This window comes from Diceros bicornis, chromosome 23, assembly GCF_020826845.1.
Source record: "Diceros bicornis minor isolate mBicDic1 chromosome 23, mDicBic1.mat.cur, whole genome shotgun sequence".
NCBI lineage: Eukaryota > Metazoa > Chordata > Mammalia > Perissodactyla > Rhinocerotidae > Diceros > Diceros bicornis.
Window position 1 is genome coordinate 19,652,837 of NC_080762.1, and position 26,650 is coordinate 19,679,486.

General features: G+C 39.4%; 2 protein-coding genes across 2 annotated transcripts in view; one reads left to right on the top strand and one right to left on the bottom strand.

Moving 5' to 3' along the window:
* The window catches only part of TRAPPC3L (trafficking protein particle complex subunit 3L), a 37,133-nt gene extending 12,814 nt beyond the window's left edge, over window positions 1-24,319 (top strand). Inside the window, exons 4-5 of the mRNA XM_058566406.1 lie at window positions 20,618-20,803; window positions 24,200-24,319. Coding sequence (XP_058422389.1) covers window positions 20,618-20,803; window positions 24,200-24,319 — 306 coding nt within the window. The remainder of the gene's footprint in view (window positions 1-20,617; window positions 20,804-24,199) is intronic.
* CALHM5 (calcium homeostasis modulator family member 5) lies at window positions 13,075-18,421 on the bottom strand. The gene is made up of 2 exons (XM_058566405.1): window positions 17,882-18,421; window positions 13,075-14,373 (listed from the first exon to the last, which is right to left on the bottom strand). The coding sequence occupies exons 1-2, from the start codon at window positions 18,419-18,421 to the stop codon at window positions 13,984-13,986; spliced, it is 930 nt and encodes a 309-aa protein (XP_058422388.1). The 3' UTR covers window positions 13,075-13,983.
* Window positions 24,320-26,650: the final 2,331 nt, after the last annotated feature.

A 26,650-nucleotide genomic window follows, 5' to 3' on the forward strand; every position in this document is an offset into this window, starting at 1 on the left:
GTCATATTTCTTTTGTCCTGCCTCTGATCTGAAAGCACAAAACTGCCATGCCTGAAGCTATACAAATACTTCAAATATTTGGAAGCCTAAAACTCTTGAGTCCCTTTAGAATGGTGACAAATAAAAAATGGTGGTAAAATTGCAGTCTCCAATACAGGTTGCATATATACCAGTACTCAGAAGCACTGATTTAATACTTCAACAGGGACATAGTAGTCTGACTTTATTAGACATTTTCAGAAGAGTGTGCCACTGCTTGGCAGGTGAATCAGTGAGGGCCCAGTCAGGAGATAGAAACCACACAATCATTTCAACAAGGAAGGCTCAATATAAAACATTATTAACTATTTACAGGGGACTAGCTACTAAGTAACGATAAAAATGCTAAAGAATACTCTAGTGCCAAGAGGGAATACCCAAAGAAGGAACACATTTTGAAAGGGGTCCCTCTTCCTAAGGCTGGGGCTCAAACGTCTTTGGAGACATGTGATTATAGCCCACGGGTGGTGCAAAAGGCCTCTGGGTTGCCAGGCTCAGGCTGGTGGGCAGGGGATTATGAATCAAAACTGGTAAGCAGGAAACCCCCACTGGGGTATAAGTGGGCTAAGGCTGGCAGTGATAGAACCATGGGCCAGAACTAGCCAGCTGGGAAGGAAGTGCCACTAGGTATCCCATGCACTGCCAGTCACCGTTTCCAGCAGGAGTAAACCAAGAAAAGGCACACTAGAACCAGGAAGAGAAGCCCCTTTTCCTCCCACTGTGCCCCTACAGAATCTTCTACAGGCAGAGGAGAAATGTTTGCAAGATCTACCTCCAGCATCACAAGCAAAGCACTGAAGAGTGGGTTTGGAGCTGAGGGGCAATAATCCATCTGACAACCAGCCCACAAGCAAGAAGCCATCGTGATTGTTACTTACATTTCTATGGCCATTTGTTACTTTGGTGGCCTCATATTTGACCCTATCCAAACTGCTTGCCTACACAGGAACTGTTCTCACCTCTAAGTGCCACTCTAGTTGGCTGGTGGAAGGGAGATGTGGCAAGGGAAGCTGCCTTATTTTCTCAGCAGTGTGGTTTGAATAGGGTGGTGTCCTCAGGGTGGTGTCAACTTCCTGCAACTGGAGGTGCAAAATAGACTGAAGAGCACAATTTTCAATATGCAAACTTTTCTTCTGAAATAACGACTTTCTGTTAAACACTGAAATTTATTAAATAGGACCACTGCCTCTTTTCCTACGAATTTCTCTATAACCAAATCTATATTCTCTCTCTCCTAACTATCAAATCTACTCTATTTTATTACTGTTAGAAGTGCTATTAAGTGACATTATGGGCCAAGAACCACAGAATACGGCTGGCCAGATGCAAGGCACAATGGCAGATTGGCGCTGAAGCTGCCACCCAGGGAAAGGTACAGCGGGAACTGGGGGCTTAGACTTACAGCTCATGTAAGGGTGTCACAGGCTTTAAATCAACCACGTCCATTTTCTGAAATGTCCGTATCTTAATCTGCCAAAGGGTGAAACTTAGTTTGCATTGTAGAAAGCAGGAGTTGCAGGGTCGAGAGGAGTAAGGGAACATGACAGAACAACCTTGAAAAGGTAAAGAAACTCATGATTAACCTTACTTAGAACATCTTTATGATGAAAGTGGAGCTACCTAAATCTGCATTTTAGTTTAATGTTTTAATCAGTCTGTGAAATACAATTTTACCGTGTTCTGTGCCTGTTGATCTTCCAAGAATTTGGTATGACCAGCTTCTTTTGTATATATTTCTATTTTCCATCTAACTAGAGCAAAAGTGTTTTACAAAGAACGGAAATAATATAGAATGTTCTTGAGTTATGGCAACGCACATAAACTTTGTTTGATTTGATCCTTTATTGTATTATCCAGTGAAGTTATCTTTCATTTCTGGGCAATTTCATTTCCCCATCATGTCTGTAAGCTTTTCAAAGGGAGGGATAATTTCAGGCATTCTTGGCATTTGGCCCACCGTGCCATGGCAAACCAGCCTGTTGTAGACATTCATTAAATATTGTTGAAGTGAATTTAGAAAATATTTGAAGATCTTTTCACACGTCTACACTCCGTTGCTCCTCCTATTCTGTCCACAAGAGGGCAGCGGTCCACATTCATCTTCAAGTTAAAGAGTCCTACCCATCCCTTCCTACCCTAATTCTCACCGCCTGCGGAAGCCCCCTTATTTCAAGTAATATTTATTACACTGAAAATCCAGTGCTCCAAAAGTGTCTAGTTGCTCACAATAAAAAATTCGCAATAGCAAGATTTGTACTGCAATAGGATCCTGGACAGGAAAATAGCTTATTCTCATTAAATAATAGAAAGTGAATTCATCTTGATAATTTTATTGAAACGTTTATTTTTTTCCACTATTTATATGAGTGTAGAATGTTTCAGGATAAGAAGGAGATTCATTCTTACTATATTAATGTCAATTGTGATCACAAAATGCAAGCATCAAATAGGTAATCAAATGATTAGATATTACATTTAACTTACTTAACAGGCATGTATCTCTTTTAGTTTATTATAAGGACAAATAAAAAATGCAATTGTACCTCTCTCTGATCTAAGATCTAAAAACATCTGCCTAGTTACACAAGAATATATTTCATGCTTTCCAAACACATTTATGATAAAAATTTTATTATTAGGAGAAGCTAATTAGAGATAAAATTGATCATTTAAATAAATCATTTCCATTTATTATGAAAAATATTTGAAATGTATCCTAAAATTCATCACGGAGCCAAACTGTGTTAGGTAGACTCCTTTATGTTGCTGGCATTTGGATTACGTCAGGTCATGGGGGTTTAAGGTAAGGATATCTGTGACTCAACAGCTAGGCCTCATGGAAGAACAGAAATTGAAAATCCTTCAGTCTATCCTGTCATCTGGGTAGCAGGCGTTAGTGGTTCCCTACTTCAGACCTCCACCATTTTGGTGACTTAGCTATCCTCTGCTTACTTTGCTCTTGCAGCTGCCTGCTAATATCTTTCTATGCTCCTTTATCTTCTCTCCAACTCAGTGATCCTGCTGCCCCATGGTTTTTGCTGCCTCCTAGCTTCCGCTTACTCTCTTTTCTCTGGGTATTTTTTTGTCTTCTGCCCAATCATCCAAACTGTGACTCTGTGTGTCTCATATTCAAAGTTCCAGAAAGAGAGTCTCCAACCTGTCAGTCAATCACTAACCCTCTGTTGGGTAAAGCTTTCAGGTTAGGCCACTTCCAGGCCTGTAGCCAAACTAGGTACTGACGGCCTGGGCTCTCCAAAGCCCGTCCTAGTCCATTGTCTCTGGCCAGAACAGCAGGGGAATGAGATACAGAGCCGGCCCATCATAGGGAATCCCTCAGGAAGGGGATTTGGGTATGAAAAACATTCTGAGACTTCCCAAAATGGGGCAAAGTCATTGGCAAAGACCCTGTTCTTCCAGTCTAGGAAATTAGTAACAGGAATTTGAGTCTTACTGTACCTGTGAACCTGCTGCTCACTTTATTCATCTTACTGATGCTGGTGTTTGCTTTCCTTTGCCCCAGAGGCTAGAATTTGTATATACAATAGTGTAGCAGACTCCATTTAGCATGCTATCTATAAGGTATTGAAATAGAAAGAATTGTCATTCTTATATATTTTGCAGATAATAATCAAGTAAGCAAACCTTTCAAAAAAAATGTTTCCCTTAAGAAGTAGTCCAAGTGAAACTGCGTTGTTCTTTGAAAGTAAATATTTTAGACCATTGACAAGAGTGGGGCAGACGTTTCTCAGAACAGTAAACTCAGGGACGTTCAGTGGAAGGGAGATAACCAAATTCTCCCAGGAAAAATGGTTTTGTACAACAATAGACGGTATTAGGTTTTCTTTTGAATTTCTTATAAAGGAATCAATCATAAAAGTTTGTTCTTTTCCTCTAATCATATGGAGCCTTTATTTTTGTTTCTCTTTTTCTAAATTTTTTTTCAGTCCTTTCTCTTGTCATTCTGTGTTTTTTCAAAGAATGTTACCAGTGATGACCTGATTTTTTTATGTGAATAAGAAAACTGCCAGGTGAAATGAACTTGAACCTGGCCATTCAAGTCGGAGACAGCATATCTTAGGGGTTTCTTCTTAAAAACAAAACAGTTTTGTTCCTTATACTTCTGTGGTTTACTTTCCCTCATTTCTTTTTTTCTGTTTATATTTGACTTCCTTCATTTTCTAAACAATTTTTTTAATTGTACATTTTTAAAAGAAATACTTTCCTTAAAAGTCACCATAATTCACAATTCTGGGTTTAAGCCTAAATGTAATGCACCCAGTGCAATGCACAGCACTTGAATTCTGTTGACATTGTAATTCTATGTACAAAATGGGGAGGCTTCTTTCTGTCCTTTGAATGTTCTTTCTTTTACGAGGATGAAAATTTAAATCTCAATTTTAAAGTTGCCTCCACTCTCACCCCCCACGTGCACACAGACTGACACACCTCTCCGTCTTACATACAACTTACTCTAAGGGATAGACTAAGAAATGCAGCCTGAACGGCATAAAACAGAGGGAGACCTGGAAGCTTTTTATTACTAGGCAACCCTTGCCATTTGTTAAAATCTCTCACTGATGTGGAGGACCGGTTTTGGCTGATGATCCTCTCAAAAGTTGCCTCGTTCATGCTGCTTTCACCTTATCAGGGCTGGGAGCACATTACTGCCACTGCCTAGTGGTCAGCATCACCAGATGATAACACGCCCTGGCTCAGCCTTCTGTCTTCTGAAACGTGGAGAGGAGGCTCCGTGCTCCCCACATAGATACTGAGGGAGGGCAATTTCCATTTAGCTCAAATGTACTCCAGCTCAGGCAACTCAATGCTATACCCAAGATATCCTGTCAGGAAATCCCAACAGTGCAGGGCGGGGAGGGAGGAGAGGCTGCAGGAGGGCTACCACTTATTTCACCCACATCAGACAGCCAACAGTTGTGACTCTTTTAGTTACAAAGGTAGTAAAATATTTAGGTTTCTTGCCACTGTTTTACACTGAAATAATTTATGAAAAGATGTTTGAGGATTCAGCCATTATTGTATGTGCTTCCTACCCCGACACAAAAGATTGAAGCGGGAAATGGAGAGACTAGAATGGTAGAGTCTTCAGAGTCCAGGTTGGGTTTGTGAGTCAGACGTTCCTTACCACATGATTCGTGCAGGGAGCTGAAGGGGTGGGGAGAAGCCAAGTGAAAGACTCAGTCATTAATCTGAAGGATTTGCAGCTAACTAGGAGGCAACAGAAGACCAGGTCGCAGAGAGCAGTTCCCAGCACAGTGCAGGCAGAGGTAGATTCCAGCACCATATGTGCCTCATTCTCAACTCCTTCCTACGATTACTGCTTCCTTTCATCCCTCAACTGAGCAATGGAAGCCAATTAGATGAAGCTTAAATAGAACATCTTTCTTTGCCATTAATTACTATTTTTCAAAGGCTAACTCACAATTTGGTGGTAAAGTGCTATTGAATGGCTTTACTTTTTTTCTACTTTTTCCAACATACATTAAAATAAGTGGGAGCCCTTGATAAACAGGGATCGAATTCCATGCAAGTCACAGCACAACACCACACAGCATTCCAGAGAAGGCTGGCTTCACAGTTAGCTGAATGTCAGGCCATTTTCCTCCTTAGTAAGATTTTTGAGCAGGGAAAAAGGGAGTGGAAAAATTAAAAGGAAAGAAAAACCCTTTATAGTCATAAAAATCTCAATATTTAAAAAATGATGAATATTAACAGCAAAAGGAACCCATAAAATATTTTGAGAATTCTTACCATTTGGGCTAGAAATATGGCACAGATGTTATTAAAAATAAGAAACTTGTTTAAACAAACATAATCATTTAGGCTTAATTCTCCCCACTGAGTAGGCAAGAACTGCCTTATATAAACACCCACACAGTTGATCTAGTCCCCTTTGTACCTCTGGGAAGCGTGAAAGAAGAAAAGCGTAGCAAGTCTTCTTTGTGCAACAGCATGTGTGCATAGCCACAAGATCTGTGGATTCTGCAGACTGATTAGGTCTAACCCGGAAGACCACATCAATTACTCATGGCAGAGTTCCAATATGAAGGCAAGGCACTTGCAGGAAAATTACCCTTAAAATTTTATTTTGACTACATTTGTGTAACATTATTTTTTCTTTAGTTACAGAGAAGTATCTCTTAAGGCTCAATTCTCAGTAAATTCTGCAAGTTTTCTCACCTTACTTATGAAACTTCGTCTTCCACTTTCGTTTATGATCAGGTCGCATAGGAAATCTGGCTTTATCTAGGCATCTTGTCTCCTTGGCACTATTACCAAAGATATTCCAGGGGGAGTTTTCAATCTTCCAAATATCTCAGCACATGAAAATCTAGACTGTCCTCACTTTCCTTTGGAGATTCTTTGTTTTATTTCTATTGCTTAACTTATTTAGATGACGCTCACAAGAGACTGGCTTATGACACACACCTAAGTGTATAGCTTGAAAATAGCAATAGAGTTGGGAGCATTTCATTAATGTAAACATTTACAATGAAATTCCTTACCAGGAGATGAAAACTATTGAGGAAATACTCTGGGAGACGAAACCCCAAAGGCTAAAGCAAGATCTAGCTGGGCCTAAGGATTTGTAGACACATCGGGAAGGCCAGCCTCAATCTGGGTCATCCCTGCTTGGTGTGATTCTTAGGTCATGTCAGAAGTAAGATTTTGTCCAGACTTGCCCTGACCTCTCAGTGATGCAATCCTTACTGCTCTGTAGAATCACCTGGAGATTTCCAAAAAAACCATCCTGCCCAGGCCCTACATTTGACCAATTAAATCACGGTCTCTGGGATTAGGGCCTAGGCATCAGAGCTTTTTAAATGCTCCCCAAGTGATCCTAATGGGCATGCACTGATTTAGAGCAAGGGTTTTCAAACTGTGTTCCTTGGCACTCTAGGGTGATTGCTGTGGAGGCAAGGTGCGTATGAGGGCTGCCACTCCTCCAGACCCCCAGTCCAAATTCTTCCAGAGTTACCTCTCATTTTATCTCTTAGGAGTGTTACAAGTAAAATAAAATGTCATTGAAAAAAAGTGGGAAACACTAGAGAGACATAATAAAGAATAGTCTTGACTGAAACAAAGCTCACCCCACCAGTGGTTGGGATGACTAGCTTATCTCTTGGGGAAGAGGTAGGGAAAGAATTGTGTCTTCCAGGACATTCACCCCACAGAAGATGGAAATTGATCAAACACTAGTTTGTAACTGTATATTTCCTTAACTGTTTTACTTCATATAAAAGGTCAGTGAAACCCACTCATAGTTAGCCAATTGTTTAAGGAACAAACCTTTTTAAAACACTGATTACTATCCCTCATATTTCCTCCCATGATGCAAATACCAACAAAACCTTTGGGAAAAATAATTTTGTTCTGTTGATACCATCAGCAACCATTATTATTGCAGAAGCACATCCCTTTATGTTAAAATCTAGGAATAAAATGTTGTTACAATGCGACTAGTAACCATTTTACAGGTTAAGTACTTTGCACAAGGATGCATATATTTCCGGATATTATTTTTAAGCAAAATTACTTAATATCACCTGAGTTCATACTTTTCTTACTTAATCCTATTCCTTGAAATGATCTAGAGAATGTGATTAGGTGAATTAATTAATTCATTTTCCCCATTTTAATCTCAGTTTTCATTACAATGTAAAACTTTTCAAGATTTTTCTCTGGCATGGGTGTGGCTGTAAGATCAGAAAATCTGAAACTATGAAAAGATAGCTAGTCATAAGGACTGACAGAAAGACGGGCTCTAAAAGATAAAAATTAAAGTTTGGGGACTATTCTAAATCTTTTACAAACTTTCCAATGCTGAAAATTCCTTCTCTATCAATTGTCATTTTTATCTAAGGAAGTAAAATGAGAAGTTGACCTTACTGATATAGTGAACTAAGCCTAGTTTGAGCATAACTGTCCCAAATATCTAGAAATCCAAGGTGAAAAAAGCTGTGCAGGGTGGGAAAGAGGCCAGGCGGCCACACAGAGGCCAGGAAACTTGGAGATAGACATCAATTCCCAGGAGGACACCAAGAAGCCAATTGACTGGGAATTCACGTTCTACTGGCTGTAAGATTTAGGACGACAGAGTTGAAAGAAACTCTGAGATGTACTAATCCAACACTCTAATTTTACACAAGAAAACATACTTTTAAAGGTTAAGTGAATACTTAAGAATACACCAACGTGAGGCAGGATTTATGCAGTAGAAGTTAGGACTAAGACAAATTCAGGTCCAAATTTAGGCTCTATCTCCTACCTGTAGCTTAACCCTAACCGTTTGAACTTTAGTATTATTCATAAAAATAGAAACAGTAATACCTCTTTCCCAGTATGCTTGTGAAATTTTAAATATAAATTATATGTAAAGTGCACATAATAGGTTATCACTAAATGTTAATTCTGCCTTTCCTCCTTAGCGGAAGAGCAAAATTTAGAATAGGCTCTCTCTTACAGCTAGGCAAGTGTTCTTTCTGCGTAACTCAATTTTAACAACTGAATGTTGAAAACATTATTTGAAGCTGCCTAAAAGTAGATTTCCTTCGAGACTCAAATATGACATTTTACATTTGTAATAAGTATGTTTGAATCCCCAAAAGGGATTAAACTAACCTGACGGTCTTGAACAAAATCTTACTCAAACAGGTATAAGTCCAAAGCCACTGACACCTGCCTGGCCTACAAGTAATGTAGGCCTCTTTCCGGGGTTAGCCTCTGTACTCAAGCACCAGCGTTGGCAGCTCAGCTTTCCCTTGTGCCTCTCTTAAAATCTCTTTATGTCTCAGCACACATTTTGGGCTTCACTAAGGCTCAGTCAGAAGCCATGGCTATAAATGATTAGAACTGGAGCCAGATCCTCCCTTGTGTCAGCTCCTCAGGGCAGTCTAGGCTCCCTTGGGAACTTTGGGCAATGATGGGGTTGGGTTGAATATATGATAACAATCAAGGCAGCAACCACACACAAGAGAAAAATCTTCATCCTTGCAGCTGCCACATAAGAGATGCGTATACAGATCCACTGCTCCTTGCTACTTACCTCACAGGTGAGGGGCTACAAATGTCAAAAAGTCAAGTGTTGAGTCTATTCTGGTTGCGTGGGACAGCAAAATGGAAGGAGAGAGTAGGAATAAGTGAAACATGTATCAAGACCACAGATTAACTTAGTTTTTTAAAACTGTTATTAAATTAATGAAATTCCAATAGGAACATAGCAGTGGCTTAGTTCTGAATCCAAAACTATAAGGTTTCTTGAAAATCATATAGAGCTACAAGGAGAATAAGGGGAAACTCACAAACTCCATTTTCTTGATTCAAAAGAAAATATTTCTCCGTAATGAAAGAGTACAACTTGTAGCAGGAAAAATTGATTTAAAAAAGACCTAAGTGAAGGCATATTTAGTAATGTTATTGTACTTTAAAGATAAAGAAAGAATCCTGTGAGAATATAGGGAAAAACATCACGTTAGTAATAAATCAGGAAGGAATCAGATTTTTCCTTAGCAACATTCAGTGACAAAAGACAATGGAGTAACACTTAAAATATAGAGATATATTAACACTTAATTTGTAGAAAATGTGAACCAGCTAACCTGCCCTTCAAGTATAGCACAGGCCAATAGCTTGAATATGAAAGAATTCAGGAAATAGTATTCCTGAGAACCTTTTCTGAAAATGATACTAGAGGGTAAACTCCAGACAAGCAGAAATTGATTGACAAAATTTCAACAAAAGAAATGAGGTGAACATATAATTTCTTTCATTGCAAAACTGTTATGAAATTTTTCAAACATATATAAATGTAAAGAGAATATATAATAAATCCCATTCATCTACTATCCAGCTTCAATAAGTTTCAATATTTTGCCAATCTTGGTTCATCTTTCAGCTCTCCTCTTTTTTGTGCAAAGCACGTTAAAGAAAATTCCAGACATTATGGTAATTCACATACAAATATTTCAATATGCATCTCTAACTGTAAAGACTTTTTAAAAAAACATAAACCACCATGTTATTATCACACATAACAAAATGAATAATTTCCTGAAATCATCTAATTCCCTTTTAATACCCATTCATGTTTCCCTAAATATCTCAAAGATATCTTGTTACATTCAGTTGTTTAAAACAGGAAACAAATAAGGCCCATATGTTGCTTCTGGTCATCATATCTCTTTTATTCTCCTTTTTTTTATGTCATTGGTCTGTGGAAAACTGGGTCATATGTCAAATAGAATGTCCTATATGCTAAATTCACTTCATAGTGCTAATTAACTTGTTTTCTGTGGCCTGTATTTCCTGTAAACTAATAGTTAGATCTAAATACTTGATTAGATTCAGATTTAATTTTTTAGGAAACAAATATCTCACAAGTAGTTCTGTGTACTTATTCTTGCATTGCATCGCATTAGGAGACACAAGATACCTGGTTGTCCCATTTCTAGGAATGCTGAGATAGATAAGTGGCTTCAGGTTCCGTGGTCCTCACCCCATCATGCTTTCACCTAGTAGTTTAGAATTCATTATCTATTGTCTGGATTTATTATGTCGTTGTGGGTTGTAAAAATGGTTATTTTCTAATTCTGAAAAGCTCTACAAAGAATAAAATAATAAAAGATGAGTAGAGAGGTATAAAATTGATATGCATAAAGCAATAGCTTTTTCATGTACTCAAATAACCATCACTTAGAACGTATAATGGATAAAAGAAACCATTTACAAGAGCAGCAAAGAAGAATACCTACAAATACACGAAACTTGCGGAACTTACGTGAGGAAGACTTTAAAATATTCCTAAAGGACAAAGGTAGCCTTGAATAAATGGAAAATAAATGGAAAGGCACCCTGTGTTCTCATACAGGTTGACAACAACATACCAAAGATGTCTGATTCAGAGTGGGCCCTGTCTTCCTGTCCTCCCCGGCTTGGCCTGCTTCGTGCTGTAGAGCGGTTGTTCTCAAGATGTGATCTCTGGACCACCAGCATCAGCCTCATCTGAGAACTTGTAAAAATGCAAATTCTCTTGCCTCATCCCAGACCTACCAAGTTGGACACTCTGACGCTCAGCAATCTACGCTTTAACAAGCCCTCCAGATGATTTTGACATAAGCTAAAGTTTGAGAACCAGTGCTTTAGCACTTCTAAAATTTAAGTTACATAGGAATCACCTAAGATCTTGTAGACTGGAAACTTGATTCAAAAGTCTGGGATGGGGTGTGATTCTGCATTTCTAACAAGCTCCCTCAAGATGCTGATGCTGACGATCTGAAGACAACACTGAGGAGCTGGATTAGAAGCCCAGTCTCTCTCTAACATACTCAAGGCCAGCCTGTCCTGTATCCTCCACTCTCATTTTTTTCTAGGTCTTAATGACAAATAATGCTACCCCTCTCAGTAAAATTTTCTTTTAAACAAAATTTAACCCATAGCAGTGTGTTCCTTTTAAACCAAGTTTAACCAGAAATAATTAGAAATGAATCTCAGGCTTTGGTGGAGTCATTTTGGAGAGGTACCTACTTCAGCATCTTTCAAATCATTTCATAGAGGCTATACTGCTAACTGGAATCTAGAGGAAAAAAATTATTAAGGAAAAGCCTATGCATAGGGGCAATCTTCATATAAATCTGTGTATAAATCCAATTTGCCTCTAATTTCTCTCCTTTAATAAATTCTGATTCTCATGTATTAGTGTTCAGGCTATCTATTGCTTCATAGTGCCTCCCAATTTGGTGGCTTGAAACAACAAACATTTATTTAAGCTCATGATTTTCTGGGTCAGGGATTTGGACAGGACATAGTGGGGACTGCTCTACAATGTCTGCGGCCTCAGATGGAGTGGCTCAAAAGTCTGGATGGCTGGAGTGGCTTCACTAGGACCATAGATCTGGAGCCTTTGTTCTGGCTGTTGGTTGGGTTCCTTGGTTCTTCTCCATGTTGTGTCTACTGAGGCTGGAATGTCCAGAATGTTCTTCACTCACATGTCTGGCACCTAAGCCAGACCGGAACAGTTGGGGCTAGCCAGGACTCTCTCTCTCTCTCTCTCCTTCTCTCTCTCTCTCTGTCTCTCCACTTGGCTGGGTTGGACTTCTTCAGAGCTTGGAGCTCTCAAGATAATTGGATTTCTTACATGGTGGCTGGCTTCCACCAGGTAGAGCATTGCCAGAGACCAAGGCATGGGCTGAAATACTTCTACAATCTGGCTTCACTTTGCTATGTTCTGTTGGTTTGTTAAAGCCAGCTTCAAGGAGAGGGGAATGACTCCCTCTCTCAATTGGACCCATTGAGCCATACTTAATTTACCACTGTTAGGTTTTATTAAAGTGAAACCCAGATGCACTGAAGTTGGTTTGGCTAGAATCAATGTAAACGCAAAAACATACTACCTGTAAAACCTTCCTTGAAAGCTCATACTGGCTCAAGAGAGCCATGGTTAACATTTCTTCCTAACCCTGCATTCAGTGACATCACCTTGGTAACTTAGAATTACATCATGGAAATTGGCAGTGACTTCAAACTAGGGTTTTTTTTTTTGAAAGCCAGTTGTTAAACATTTATCACACATCGTGTTTACAACCCAAATAGTATTTCAAGTATTGCAACCTCACAGCCCCCACTTCCTACCCTTCCACCTACATACACACATCTGACCCTGCACCTTCAAGTTCACAAGGATATGATCCAGGTCTTAAACCTATAGGGTCCTCCACACCCAGTTTTCCATGATGTTCCATGGCAATAAGGAGTTAATCCCCAGGATTTTCAAAATAAGAGACCAGGACCCCCAGTGATATAAGGTGTGAGCCAGAGCATAAAACATGGTGCCTCTTCCTGAAGCATCAATTCCACTCAGAGATTTAGGGGGAATTTAAAAAAATGTATATATGTGTATATATATATATATGTATGTGTGTATATATATATTTAAACTAACGTAGATATATTACATAGTAGGATGCAAAATTTGCATTATCTCTTATAAATGTAAAACTACAAAACAGTTTTATACCATCACTGCTTTGAACAGTTTCCCCAGACCTCCAGGCAGGGCCGACTTACCCATTCAGCACAGTAGCGACTGTGCCTAGGCCCCATGATACTTGCAGACTCCCACAAAACATTTTTAATTTATTTTAAAATCAGAAGGAAATAAATGAACTTTATGCTGAAGAAAATGTTTTAATATGTAATATTAAAATATTTGTCTTTATATCAATACAGTTATAAATATATGTGTGTGCATGCACACGTGTGTGTATTTTTTAATATAGAAAGGGGTCCATGAAGGCAAAAGTGCCTAGGACCCACACAAATCGTAATATAGCCCTGCCTGTAGAGACATTCTTTCAGTACACAGAGAAAACGTATGAAAAGCTCTGAATTTTAGGAACCGTGTCCTTTCAATTGGTTATTGTTGAGAACAGATATCTTCAGATTCCAAGGGAATGAATTTCAAATGGCAGAATCCTTGAAAGGCGATAGGATAGATTTACAGGACAAGGACTCCTTCTGACTACACCACAGATCTCACCATGTACAAGAGTCTATGTTGACTCACTCACAAGTCACTGCTTCTGTCCCCAGATGCCATCATCAATATTTACAGAGAGTGGCAGACCCTCTTGCATGAGTCTCACTGTCGAATCATAAAATCTTAGAACTTGAAGCAGCTGGCCCAATCCCCAACAGATGGGAAAGCACCTTTGTCATCATCCTTGACCAGTCAGTCACTCAGCATCAGTTTGAACACATCCTGACACCATCTGCACTTGGGAGCTGCAAAACTGCTTCACTTTGTGTTATTGTCTCATAAAGAAACACTAACTGTGAGAAAACAGAGATATACAGGTTGCTGTTGATGCAGTAGGAAGATATCAGAATGAGTATATCCTTGGACACTGTGAGTCAGTGATGATGGGTGAACTACACATTGTGGGCGGTACCCACAAGGGCCATCGAGGTCTCATCATCCTCAGGGCTCAGCTCCAGCCCATCCTCCACCACCTTATGGAGGGTGCTGTAGTGTTGCCGGCTTGGGTGGAAAGAATGCAGCTCAGAAGCAGCCTCCCAGGCCGCAAAGGTGGGCATGGGGAAGACATCTGGCCTCTTGTTTTCAAAAAAGCATTTAAGGTTTCTCTCACTCAGCTCGTTGGCATACTCCAGGAACATATTTTCCAAATGTTCCTTTTCCTTTTGTGCATACGTCTTCCAAAAATTCAGCTGAAGGTAGCTAACTTTAGATCGGCAGCGAGCATAACAAGTGGTGAGCAGAGAGAAGAAGGATGCTGAACAGATCAGGCACCATCCTAGAATCTTAGAAAGAAAGAAACAATGAGGACATGTAAAAGCAAAGTCACTTCTCAGGGAGCCAGACGGTGTTATTGGGAAGGGTTGGCTAAATTAATGCCACAGTCATTGCCATATTCAGTTGAAATACTTCATCTTAATTTTTTAAAAACACGTTTTTAACAGTCAAAATAAAATTAGGGTTTACCTAATCTGTAATCTCTATGCTACCCACCATTGCTGGTATGCAAAGAAATATCCAGAAGGCAGGTAAATGCAAAAGAGCAAGAAGTATAGATTATCCAAATATTGGTCATTTGCTCAAGTGGTATTAGCTATCAGAGGAAGGAATTCCTCTGCATGAGTAAATGTGGTCATTTGAGCAAATGGCTACTTCTTTAGCCAGGTGTTTTCAGGCATTGGTAACTGCATATACATGTCTAGTCACTGATTTTTCCCATGTTACTTTGTTTGCAGAGAATAGCAGACCCTCTCTGAGAGAAATATCGTTACTCATTATTCATAATACAGCGAGACAGACATAATACAATAACGAAACTGAAGTTATAAGAATTTAAAGGCTGAATGAAAACTGAGAAAAAAATTACCTTCAGATTTATAGGTTCTGAATTTGGGTAATTGGAAAAAACAAATACCTCTGTGAATACACGTGGTTCCGCTGGGATTTTTTTTCTGAATTTTAAAAACAGAAGTCTAAATAGCTCAACTTATCCTCTAAACTTTTTGTTGTTCTAATTATATTTTTCACAGTGGGAATTAATTTCATAGTGGGACAACCAACAGAGCTTTTTCAAAGTTTCTCTTGGCATTTTAGTTAAATGACCATTAGTATTTCTCAGCTGATAGGCCTGTCTGAAAATAGAAACAGTCGTCTTCAAAGGAACCCATTCAGACTGTAATAACAGAACCATAGATAAGCTCCAATGCTTTGAATCGGTGGTTCCTAAACTCTGGCTCAGACTGTGCAGTTGTTGTGAAGGGTCTCAGACTCCACATGAAGCCAACCCTGGATTAGCGCAACTTTCCCCTTACTATGGGTGTTGTCTGTGCCTCAGTTTCCTCAATTGTAAAATGGGGGTTACACACGTCAGAGGGTAATTTTGGAGATTAAAATGAGGTGATGCTGGACACACACATGCTTTCAGTGTTAGCTATTATCACATGCTGCTATTTTTCAAATGTATATATGTTTATGTGAAAGTGTTACTGAGCTCATAGTACCTTTCTATCATTATGATTAATGAACGGAAGTCCTCATATTTACTTTGAATCACTTGTGGTTGGCTACCTCAGAACGTCCTCTTTTCTTCATCCTCTACCTTCCTCTTTCCCCACAGCTGGGCATCTTGTGGACCAGTAGGCCATCTCACCACAACATCTGAGCCATTCTGCTTGAGTTATGATCTATTTGATCAGTTTCAGACCTCTCTTACCCCCATTTTCATGACCCCACATTGCATAACCTTAGCATTGCTTCACTCTCACTTGAGTGCTAAGCACTGAGCCCTCTTGTTCTTCTCCAATTCATAATGCCCAGAATCTAACTAGACATGGTAGATGCTCCCACACCAGCCATAAATAGCTCTCAATTTTGTAGCATTCTGCCTGAGTATCTTCTCTCAATTGTCTCATCAATTTAGAATTTAGAACACTTAACATGTGCCAGCAGCTTTATGCCCATTTATGTCCATTATCTCTAAACCTTCCAACAACTCTCCAAGGTAGGTGTTATAACCCAACGAGAGGAAACCAGGGCTCAGAGAAGTCAAACCACTAGCTCTAGGTCACATAGCTGTTAAGTGGTAGAGTCAGGATTCAAACCCAAGGCTAGCCAACCCAAGGGCCAAGTTCTTGCCACTACTTTATTCTACCTTCCTTAAGAACAGAGAGCCACCCAGCAGGAGTTCTTGTTTCTCTGCCCCACCCATGGATGGGGCACTTTTTCCACCCCCACCCACACACTCAACTATTGGTCTGGACTGTTTGCTGTTCCTGCCTGTCTGAACCGCTGTGCTCAGCACCTTCTATGGACACAGCTCCCTTTGTCCACATCCCTCATGCATCCTCCCCTAGGAATCAGCCCCAGGTCCTTCTCATTCTGCCGAGGAGTAAACAGGTCAGTGTGCCCAGGCTGAGCTGTGACAGGATGTGCACCATTTCCTTATGCCTGTGTTTAGAGAAGAAAAGCTCACGCAGTGATAAGTGTTTGGATCTGGCACTAACTGAATGGAGCCTGGACCCTGAGGACATAAACCATAAATCACTCATTGTATCATAACATTCGTAATTAATACCTTCCTTCAACAAAAGAGGGAAGACATTTGGGAGCCTGGCATGTTTTTATCTAAGATGCTCTTCGTACATTAAACATAAGATTTTCTTTGGGGTCATTTTTAGGTTTATCAGTTTATGAAAAGACTATGACTACACTGCCATCCAGCTTTGGAATGTGTGATTTTAAAAACAAACTTTGATGTCAATTATACCTCAATAAAAAAATTTTTTAAAAAAACAGACTTTGCCTTGACGTGTTGTCGTAAAGGCAAGTCGTTGTTGAAAATATAATTATACGATTTTCAGTGCATTTATTCTGAAACAAATAGCATTCCTGACAAATTGTGGATCTGTTTATCTACTCTTATTGCTTGTTTGGTTTGGGGAATGCAATTCCTACTACTCACAAGTAGGAATTCAGTCTTTTCCTGAGGCAGGGGCAAGGCTTCACATCTGGATTTGTGCTTATGTGTCTGGAAGGAGGACAAGCTACTTCCTTGCATCACTTAGGTAAAACTATGATTTCCTTCTGTTAAATAAAACAATGCCCCATATCTTGAGCCTCTAAAGTAATGTAAGAACTTTTTTAGCTGTACAGCACAAAAAGACATAATCTCCCTAGAGAATATGGTCCCTTTTCACTGAAGGCTATTTAAAGACTGCCAAGTCCTATTTTATATGGGAAATTCTTCTCAATCTTGACAACGTTTATACATAGATATAGCAGTTGCCAGAAATCATTCAAGGCAAGCCCTACACTTATTATATTACATGCAACTTTGAAAAGTATTAGCTCATTTGGTTTGTCTATATTTTAATAGATGAATATTGTTTGTATGTGTGTTTCTAAGAAACAAGTTTGCAAATAAATAATTGATAGAAGGCAGAAATTTCTGATTACAGCTCTGCCATTAACAGTCGGTTATGAGTTAGTGTCATGCATTATTTGCAAAGTCAACCCAGAGAGATTGTTTTAAAGTACTTAAGTATTTACAGATGCATAACCCAGAAGATATTTTCTTTTTGGAAATGGAAAAAACAATCCAATCAGCAATTTTATTGAGCCATCTAACCTCTAAAAAGCTTTTCCCGAGATTGTCTTAATGCTGCATCATGTTGCATTTTGCATTTAGTTTCAAAATGTTCTAGCAGGATTCAGACATAGCCCCGGCTGACAGGAGAACAGAGAGAATACTTCAGGCTCATGCTGGGAGAGAAAGGCGAGTTTGTCCTCTCTTACCTGAGACTGGGCTTGCAGGGACAGTTTCAATTCTTCATTGTCTGTGGGTGTCATGCTGGTCTTGCCACAAGATACTTTGTAAAGTTCTTCCCAGCACTCTTTGGGCTTGCCCTTGCAAATCAGTCCCAGGAGTCTTGAACTTTTCGTCCCGCTCATGGCACATTCATAAAAAGTGCCATTGAGCAAAGCCACAGAAAGCCACATCACTGGAGCCACCAATGAACTCAGAGTGATCTGGCCAAGGACATAGAAGAAGCGGCAGCTGTGGCCTCTGGGGAAGATTTTCCTGGGATTCACACAGCAGCCTGTGAAGAGTCTCCACGACCGGTTGTTCAGAAAGAATCCCAGGATCAGTAACACCCAGGCAGGAGCAAAGAGGAAAACCAGCCCATAGACCAGATTCGCAGTGCTGCAGGGGCACTTAAAAGCCACGAGTGAGAAGAGACGCTCACTTCCCACCGTCAGCAGAGCCAGGAAGCTGTAGCCAATAGCAGTTTTCTGGTTAAGGAAGAATTTTAAAACCCCCCGAAAAGCATCCATGTTGGAGATACACAAAGAGGGAAAACGCTTTGCTCTTATTCATTGGCAGAGCAGCTGTGGCAGCAGCTGAGGGTGGAGCTCTTTCTTCCTTAGAAACAACAGTCCTCCTTCTCAGGCTGAATTCAGCCAGATAAGGAAACAATGTCATTCCCTAGGAATGAATATTTCCCAATCATGTTCAGATAATGCCTCCTACTGGTGGATATTGGACCATGAAACTAGAGCCAAAACACTGAGAATTAGAGTAAATTCAAAGTGCACAGCCTCCATTTTTATGTTATTTTCATGGGGCTTGGATTTCTGATTCTCAATCATACACATAATTGTCTAGGAATTTTCCAGCCGGAGGAATCAACATTAGCAGAAGTCTGTTTCAGCCAATTGATTGGGAGCCAGATCAAGTCTCCAAGCCTGGAGTTCCACGGTAGTTTTTTCTCTCACTACTTAAGATTGCAACTTTTACTACTTTGACATAAGATCTGGAAGATTCATTTTATATCCTCTTAAATTGACTAGTGTTAGAGACTTGAACCAAATATTAGGATTTGGGCTATTTGAAATTTATATGGAAACGTTTAGGGAGAGGTTGAATTTTGAATGAAAGACAAAATGAGAAGGGTTCTCATCATTTCTTTCCTAGGCTATCATAGTTACCTCTTGATTGGTATCTCTGCCTTTGACCTCATGCCCACCCCCACCCTCAACCCTAAATCCATCCTCCTTGCTGACATGCAGGAGATCCCTCTAAAACAGAAATTCAATTCTACTCTAGCCTACTCATACCTTCGGGGCTCCCTGCTGCCTACAAGTTGATAGCTGCCAACCTCTCCTGAACCTTATTATGGTATTTTATGCCCATGATATATTCCCTCTACCTAGGATAGCTCTCCCACCCCACTTTGTCCACCTGGCAAACTCTCACTCAATATTCATGACAGGGAAGAAGTTTCTACCTCTGAATATTTCCATGATTGCTTCCTAATATACAACATTGTATTTGTAGGACTTATCATACCATTGCAATTACTTGTTCAATATCTATAGTCCATTTTTGACTATGAGCTCATATAAAAGAGGAACTACGTCCTATTTACGTTTGTATTCTGGGTCTAAACATGGTGTCAAACACAGAATGGATGCTCATTTAATAATTTGTTTTTCAAATAGTTATTGAATTCCCACCGTGTGCCAAGCACCATGCTAGACAGGCAGTGCTTAATGAGTACCTACTGAATGAATGAATGAATGAATGAGTGAATGATGAACCTTTTAGTACTTCTAATTATAATTCAAGGAAATTGTTTCCATTCTTTCCTACACTGGTCTTAATTTTAAAAATTTAATTAAGGTACTTGAAAGATGACAACATATCAAGCTGACAAATTCCCATTAATAAGCTTCAAATTCCAGGCCTGTGCATTTTCTGAAAAGAAACTGCCTTGGATTAGGAGTCAAGGAACTAAGTTACAGTATAGCCTTGGTCATGTCATTTTACTTCTCTGAATCCCAGCTTATTCATTTGTGAAACTGGGGGTATAAAAGAAATAGTTTCTAAGGTTTCTTCTATGTCTACATTATAAAATTCTTTCAGCCCTGTAAAACCACAAACTTTTTGCAGAAACTACTTTATGACTCATCTATATGCCTCCCACCACTACTCCTTGCTCCTTATTAGAGACTTGTCATTCTTAGTGATATGATCCTCTCCATTTCCCAAAACACACCCTTGGGTTTAATCTTCCCACAGCATTCTCTGTTCTATCATCTTCCTATTGTGGCAGATGTGTCCTGGGGCCACTTCTTGTTTTAATTCCAGATCCTGTATTTTACTAGGCTCAGTATGACAAATGTAGTAGTTTGTTGATGATTAATAATATTTTAATTTTTTACCCTCCTAAAAGATATTTATTTCTGAAAAAGATTTTTTTTTTAAAATAATGCCTTAACTCTGTTTCATAAACCATATTTTTTTCACAGCAAACTAGTCCCTTAAGAGGTTGCATAAAAATAAAAGGGTTTAAGACTTGCACAAGTCAGGGTGAGTAAATTCCAAAGCTAAGAGTGAACCCAGACTTCCTGCCTACAATCTCCACATGTTTAACCATTGTGCACCACCTGGAACAGGATATTGGGGTGCCCTACTAATAGACATTTGTTCTAGACCAAATTTTAGTAATTTTTTTTCCTTTTTATTAGGTTGCTTTCAAGATGTACTTGGGAATTACACCAAGTGTGACCTGTAACAATTCAGGCAGAAGTGAATTTTCCCTGATTCTAGACAAGAATCCTCTGGTGGAGTTTGTGGAAGAGCTCCCTGCTGGACGATCTTCTCTGTGCTACTGCAATTTACTTTGTGGGATTATCAGAGGTGCCCTGGAAATGGTAAAGCGCATAGTTCATTTTGCCAGGTATATTAGTTATGCCATGCCATGTAACAAATTACCCCAAAATACAGCCACTTAAAACCACAGACATTTATTATCTCACACAGTTTCTGAGGATCAGAAATCTGAGTGAGGCTTAGCTGGGTGGTTGTGGCTCAGAGCCTTTCATAGCTAAACACATGCAATCAAGCTGTTGGCCAGGGCTGCAGTCTCAGAAGACTTGACTGAGGCTGGAGAATTTACTTCCAAGCTGACTCACTTGGCCTCAGTGCCTTGCTGGCAGTTGGCTGGAGGCTTCAGGAAGTTTCTGGCCACACAGGCCTGTTTGTAGATCTAATCACAACAGGTGCTGCCAACCCTGGTACATTGTGGGAGGGCACTACCTGAGGGCGTGAATAACAGGAGGTGGGGGTCACTGCAGGGCCATTTTGGAGGCTGGCTTCCACACCTGAATTATTCATTGCTTTAACTAAGACAATCATTAGCATCTGCTAAGAGTCAGGCCCTGAACTTACAAAGAAGAGCAAGACACAGTTGCTGCCCTTCAAGAATCCTCTGTCCTGTAGAGAATCAGATGTGTAAAGAAGTGCACCTAAGGGCTATGGGAGGACGGGGAGAGGGGAGGGAGCTGGGGGCAGGGAAGGCTTCCTAGAGAAACTCTGAGATGGCATTTAAAGGATAAATAGGAGTTAGGCAAAGGTCTTAGGGTAAGGCAAGCAGGGGAAAATAGTATTCCAGGTAAAAGGAGCAGCATATCTAAAGGCACCAAAAGAATGTTTCATTCAAGGAACAAGGAACTTGAACTAGTTCAGTATGAGTGACATGCAGGTTGAGAGAAGTATTGTCACGAGAAGCGAGGTTTAAATTCTTTACAGAGGCCTGATAAAAAAGGTGTTCATGTTACAAGCTTAGGAATTTGGATTTTTATATTGAAAACAGACACAACCTATTATAGGTTTATAAACAGCGGAATGATACTTTGATATCTGTGTTTTAGGAATTTCATTCCTTTGTTAACAAAGTGAAAGTGTACAGGAGGGGACAGTGCTGGAGGATGGGGAGAGCAGTTAGGAAGCTGATGATGGTAACCTCAAGTAAAACCAGAACAAACCTCTGACAGTAGGAGAGGAGAGAAGACAGATTTGAGCAACCTTAAGAAGGTAGAACAGATAACTAGGTAGGTTATCAGTTGGCTTAAAGGGACACAATTGAGGAAAAGATTCAGGAATTATTTTTAGGTTTCTGAGCAACCTGTAGGGCTGGTTGTACTATTAACCAAAGGAACAAAACCAGGAGGATTACACTGGGGACATTGGGGATGGGAAGAGACAAAGTGAGGTGTTCAATTTGGAAGCTGCTGGGATTGAGGGGTCTAACTCACACACAAGTGATGATACCCACTAAGCAGTTGTTATGCATATCTGGAAGTCACAGAGACAAGTGGACCAAAGAGACATTGGAACTGTCAAAGAATGCCTAGGGAGAGTGTGTAGAGCAAGAAGAAAAAGGAGTCATAGATGGGACCCTAGGAAACAACAAAACATAATGAGCAGGTTAAACGGAGAACACAAAGGCTGCGAAGGATACCAAGAAGGAGTAATCAGAGGGAGGAAAAACACCAGGAAAGAATGGAGCTATAGAAATAAGGGAGGAGACTATCTCAAGAAGAGGGAGTGATTCACAAGATCAAGGACAGCAGAGAGGCAGAGTAAAACAAGACTCAAAAAATATTCACAACGTTTATGGACCAAAAAGTCAGGAAGGACCTCGGTAAAAGCTGTTTTGGGAAAGTGGAGGGAGAAGAAGACAATCTCTCAAAGACTGGTGAGCCAAGAGCAGCTTAGGAAGAAGTAATAGTCAACAGAGTCTCATTTTTCCAGAAGGTTAGCTGTTAAGAATGGTGGGACCACATAGTGGACAAAGGCTAGACGTGTGTTGACCTACACAATAATGAGGCATGCATATGATTTTCAATTATTTGTGATAATTAGGGGAAGGATATAATAAGATGTAATCCAAAAGAGTAAAACAATAGAAATGTGTTATTCACACAGGTCCTCCATGCTTCTACCCTACCGTTTTTTTAGGCTTGCCTTACAATCAGTGGCAATGAAGTCAAGAAAGGGGGAGGGAAGAGTTCTGGGAGCCTACAGGCAAAGAGATGAACCATAAAACCAAGTCAAAAATAGGATAACTCTCCCGCTTTTGTGGATAACAGTTGATTATATATGTTGAGTGACAAGTAGGTATCAGACCTCATGTGGCCCCAAATATCTAAATGACTTCAATGTCATCTCCTTGTTTTAAATGATTTGCTGTTAAATTTTGACAAAGACAAAAAAAGATCTTATGGGGAAAAAATAAGGGTGAATTTAGCTTCTATATTTCAAAGTGCAGTCTACATCCTTCTATTGGGTGGTGGGCATCTCAAAGGTATGATTTTTGTACCCCGTACGAGTCAGATAATTTGCCACACCAAAGTCTATGGGTTAACAAATCTAGACTGGTTGGCCAAGGAATTCTTAGTGAGAGAGAGGAGTGAGTCAGATAAGATTTTATAAATTTTAATTAATTGCCTACTACTTCCAGGCTTTTTCACTTGTTATTTGCTTTTACTAGGTACTTTCGCTTATTTATCTCTATGACCGAAAATAGCTGAATGGACACTCTTGAGAGTAGGTCAGCAATATCATGCTGCTCTCATGGGATTACATTTTAATGAATAGAAACTAGAAATAGTGACTAGAAAAGCCTTAGGGCTTGCTTCAATGTCTGGGAAATGGGAAATGCTTTCCAGTGGAAAAGAAGGGCTGGGTATCAAGTATGCATGTCTGTAATTTCAATCTTTAATTTTATATTTATTTAGTTGATAATTTTTCAAAGCTTTCAAACCATAAGTGATTACTAAATGTTGTTAGGACAAGCAATTATGTTATTTAGCTAATGACAGAATGATTCATAGCAAGTCAGTTGGAGAGGAATTGTTTAAGAATCCATTTATCCTTGGAAGTTCTACTTGGCAAGTCACAGTGGATCAAGGCATCTTTGAGTTGGGAATATGTGTTCTTCCTGAGACGGATACATAGTGCTGCCCAGCGCTGTGAGCAAAAATGGGCCCACATCTCTGGGCTCGCCCCAGAGTCAGCCAAGATGAGCCTGGCCTGGACCGCCCTTTTCTTTGCAGACTCACAACACAGAGCTGACACACAGCCAGACCATCTCTGGGGGAAACACAGTAAAGGACCGTTCATCTAAGAACAAGCTCGCTTTTACCATTCCATAAGGAAAGTCAGCTCCTTATGGGGTAAATAAAGCTGAAAAAGAAAACAGAAAAATTTAGAGAGCTTTTTTTCAAAACCTGAGTGACACAAGCCTGTTTTTTTTTCTTTCCTAGGTTCATTTGGCTGCTGATGTTACATTCTTGCAAGACAGACTAAAAGGCGACAGTGTGACAGAAATAGGGATAACGTTTCTGAAAAAGCTAGACGAGAAAAAATACAGGCGGAAAAAATGAAGAATAGTGTGCAAAATGCCACAGGGTGGCTAGCTGAGGAGTTAATGTTAGCTAAACATATACAGCCATTGAAATTTTGAATTGCTTAATACCATGGACTTTAAAAGGCTTATAAATCAGCCAGAAATTTGAAATGCAGGGCACTAGGATTTAAAGCTGTATTTTTTTCTTGGCTTATAAATCACATATTTGCAATCTCATGTCCACAAGATTTCATTTACAAATAACTCCCTATAAGATAACGAACACGAATTCCACATATTACATAGTCCATCCAAAGAGAGTCTACTCATTTCACTTACTTACAGTAATCGAAAAAAAAGCGTACCACCTGTTCAGTTGTATTTATCCCTTCTCATTGGAAAAATGGATGAAATGATACAGTATAGAGTTCACCATGTATAGACAGTTTCTGGATACTGTATGTTGCACTCTCTGTAGAAACAGTGCCATTTGTAACAATTTTCCATATTCTTGAGAAACTATGGATGCGATTTTTCTCATATATTGGCTTGGATCTTAGCTTCAACCTCCTAAAGCTACTCTTGACTTATAATCAACAAGACAAGCTATTTATTTGGATGCTAATTCTAATGCTAATTCTAAACATTCAAAAATAGCATCTAATTTTAATTCATTTAATTTTTAGATAGCTGGTATTAACCAAATTCCTTCTTTTTCTCATGAAGTATTGCTGATGGTCAGGCCAGGAAATCTCTAAAATGAAGAGGTAAATCATGTTCTTTGAGAATACTTTCTTACCTCAAAGCTTATTCAGTTAGAATTTTTGCTATCATTTTTATCCCCTAAAAATCTTAAAAAGTATATTTTGTCTGTGACCAAAACATGTTTAAAATTCATAATGTACCAGATAAAATAAACAGTAATCTTTACCAGACCATCAGCATACAAGGGCAGCCTACACAGCCGTCCAGAATCTACTGGGCTCTGCAGTGAACTCAAATTACAAGTAAAAGTTACGATTAGTGTGGCACCATCGGTTAAAACTGGTGGAAGTGATATATGTAGTGTTGGACCCCAATTAGGACTCAAGAGCCTGAAGATACAGTCCCAGTTCTGTTTCTAGTAGTGTCAGCTGATCCTGACTAGTGGCTGATCCTGGGCTAGGTGCATCATCTCTTTTTTCTCTCTGTAAAACGACTATTGGACATGATAAATATCTAAAATTATATTGATGCATTTAAATGACATCAATAACCACTGAAATTTCACATTTTGGGAATTTAGCAGACTATGAGGAAATTGTTTGCTCCCCATCTACCTGTCTGAATCTTCAAAGGACGTTGAGGTAGGTACTAAGGACCAAACAGAGTCCCTGGAGCAGATGCAGCATCAGTGGAAAAACATTCAAGCTGGTGGCACAGAAGACCAGGATTGAATCTGGGAGAAGAAAATGTCTGATATCAGAAGAGATATCACAATGCCATGTATTTTAACTGATGCCTCCAAGAAGAATGTTTGCCTACAATCCATCCCAAAGCTTCTTTTCAGGATATTTCCATCTTCTGCTCAGTTTCCTCTTTCTTCTTTATAATACACTCACCCCTCCAGGAACCCAAGATATTCATGTCTAAGGGCCTGCCTCTTAAATCAGCCCCTAACTAGCCCTCTTGAAAATGTTCCATGCCCTGGAATGTTCTCTACCTGTCTACAATATCCTCTCCTTTCTCTCTCAACCCAGCCATCAAAACTCTCTTGGCCCAATGTCTTCATTACCCACGCTGTTGAAGGCAGCTTAATTTGATTCTCTCAGTGATGCTGAGTGTTGGAACTGGTGATGGCTTCAGGATGAGATTTGTTCTCCATTCCTTTTTTTTCCTCATTCTAGAGAGGGAAGCCAGTCTCTTGGCATTTAGGCTTGAATTTATGCTATGAAAGGTGGCCTATATAACCAAGAGAGTGGCTTGTTTGTATTCAATAGGCACTCCATCCTGAAGAATGTGAGACTCTAGAAAGTGCTGTCCATAAGAATTATGAGCCACATATAAATTTTCTAATAGCCACATTAAAAAGTAAAAAGAAACAGGTGACATTAATTTTAATAATATATTTCATTTAGATTAATTATCCAAAATATTATTATTTCAACATTTAGTCAATATAGAAACTATTAATGAGGCATTTTACATTCTTTTTTTATACTAAATCTTTAAACTCTAGTGTGTATTTTATGCTTTTAGCACATCTTAATTCAATGCTAAATTTTCAAAGGTTACAGTGAAATGTAGTACTTCACCACAATAAAATTGTGTTTAGTGTTGTTTAATAGCTTCAATTTTAATATCTAAATTAATTAAAATTAAACTAAAT

What these genes read in the sequence shown, in the direction of transcription:
- CALHM5 (XM_058566405.1), bottom strand. Translation starts at nt 18,421, where the DNA reads ATGGATGCTTTTCGGGGGGTTTTAAAATTCTTCCTTAACCAGAAAACT. An exon ending in CCCTGCAAGCCCAGTCTCAG is followed by an intron (nt 14,374 to 17,881) that starts GTAAGAGAGGAC and finishes TTTCTTTCTAAG; the next exon opens with ATTCTAGGATGGTGCCTGAT.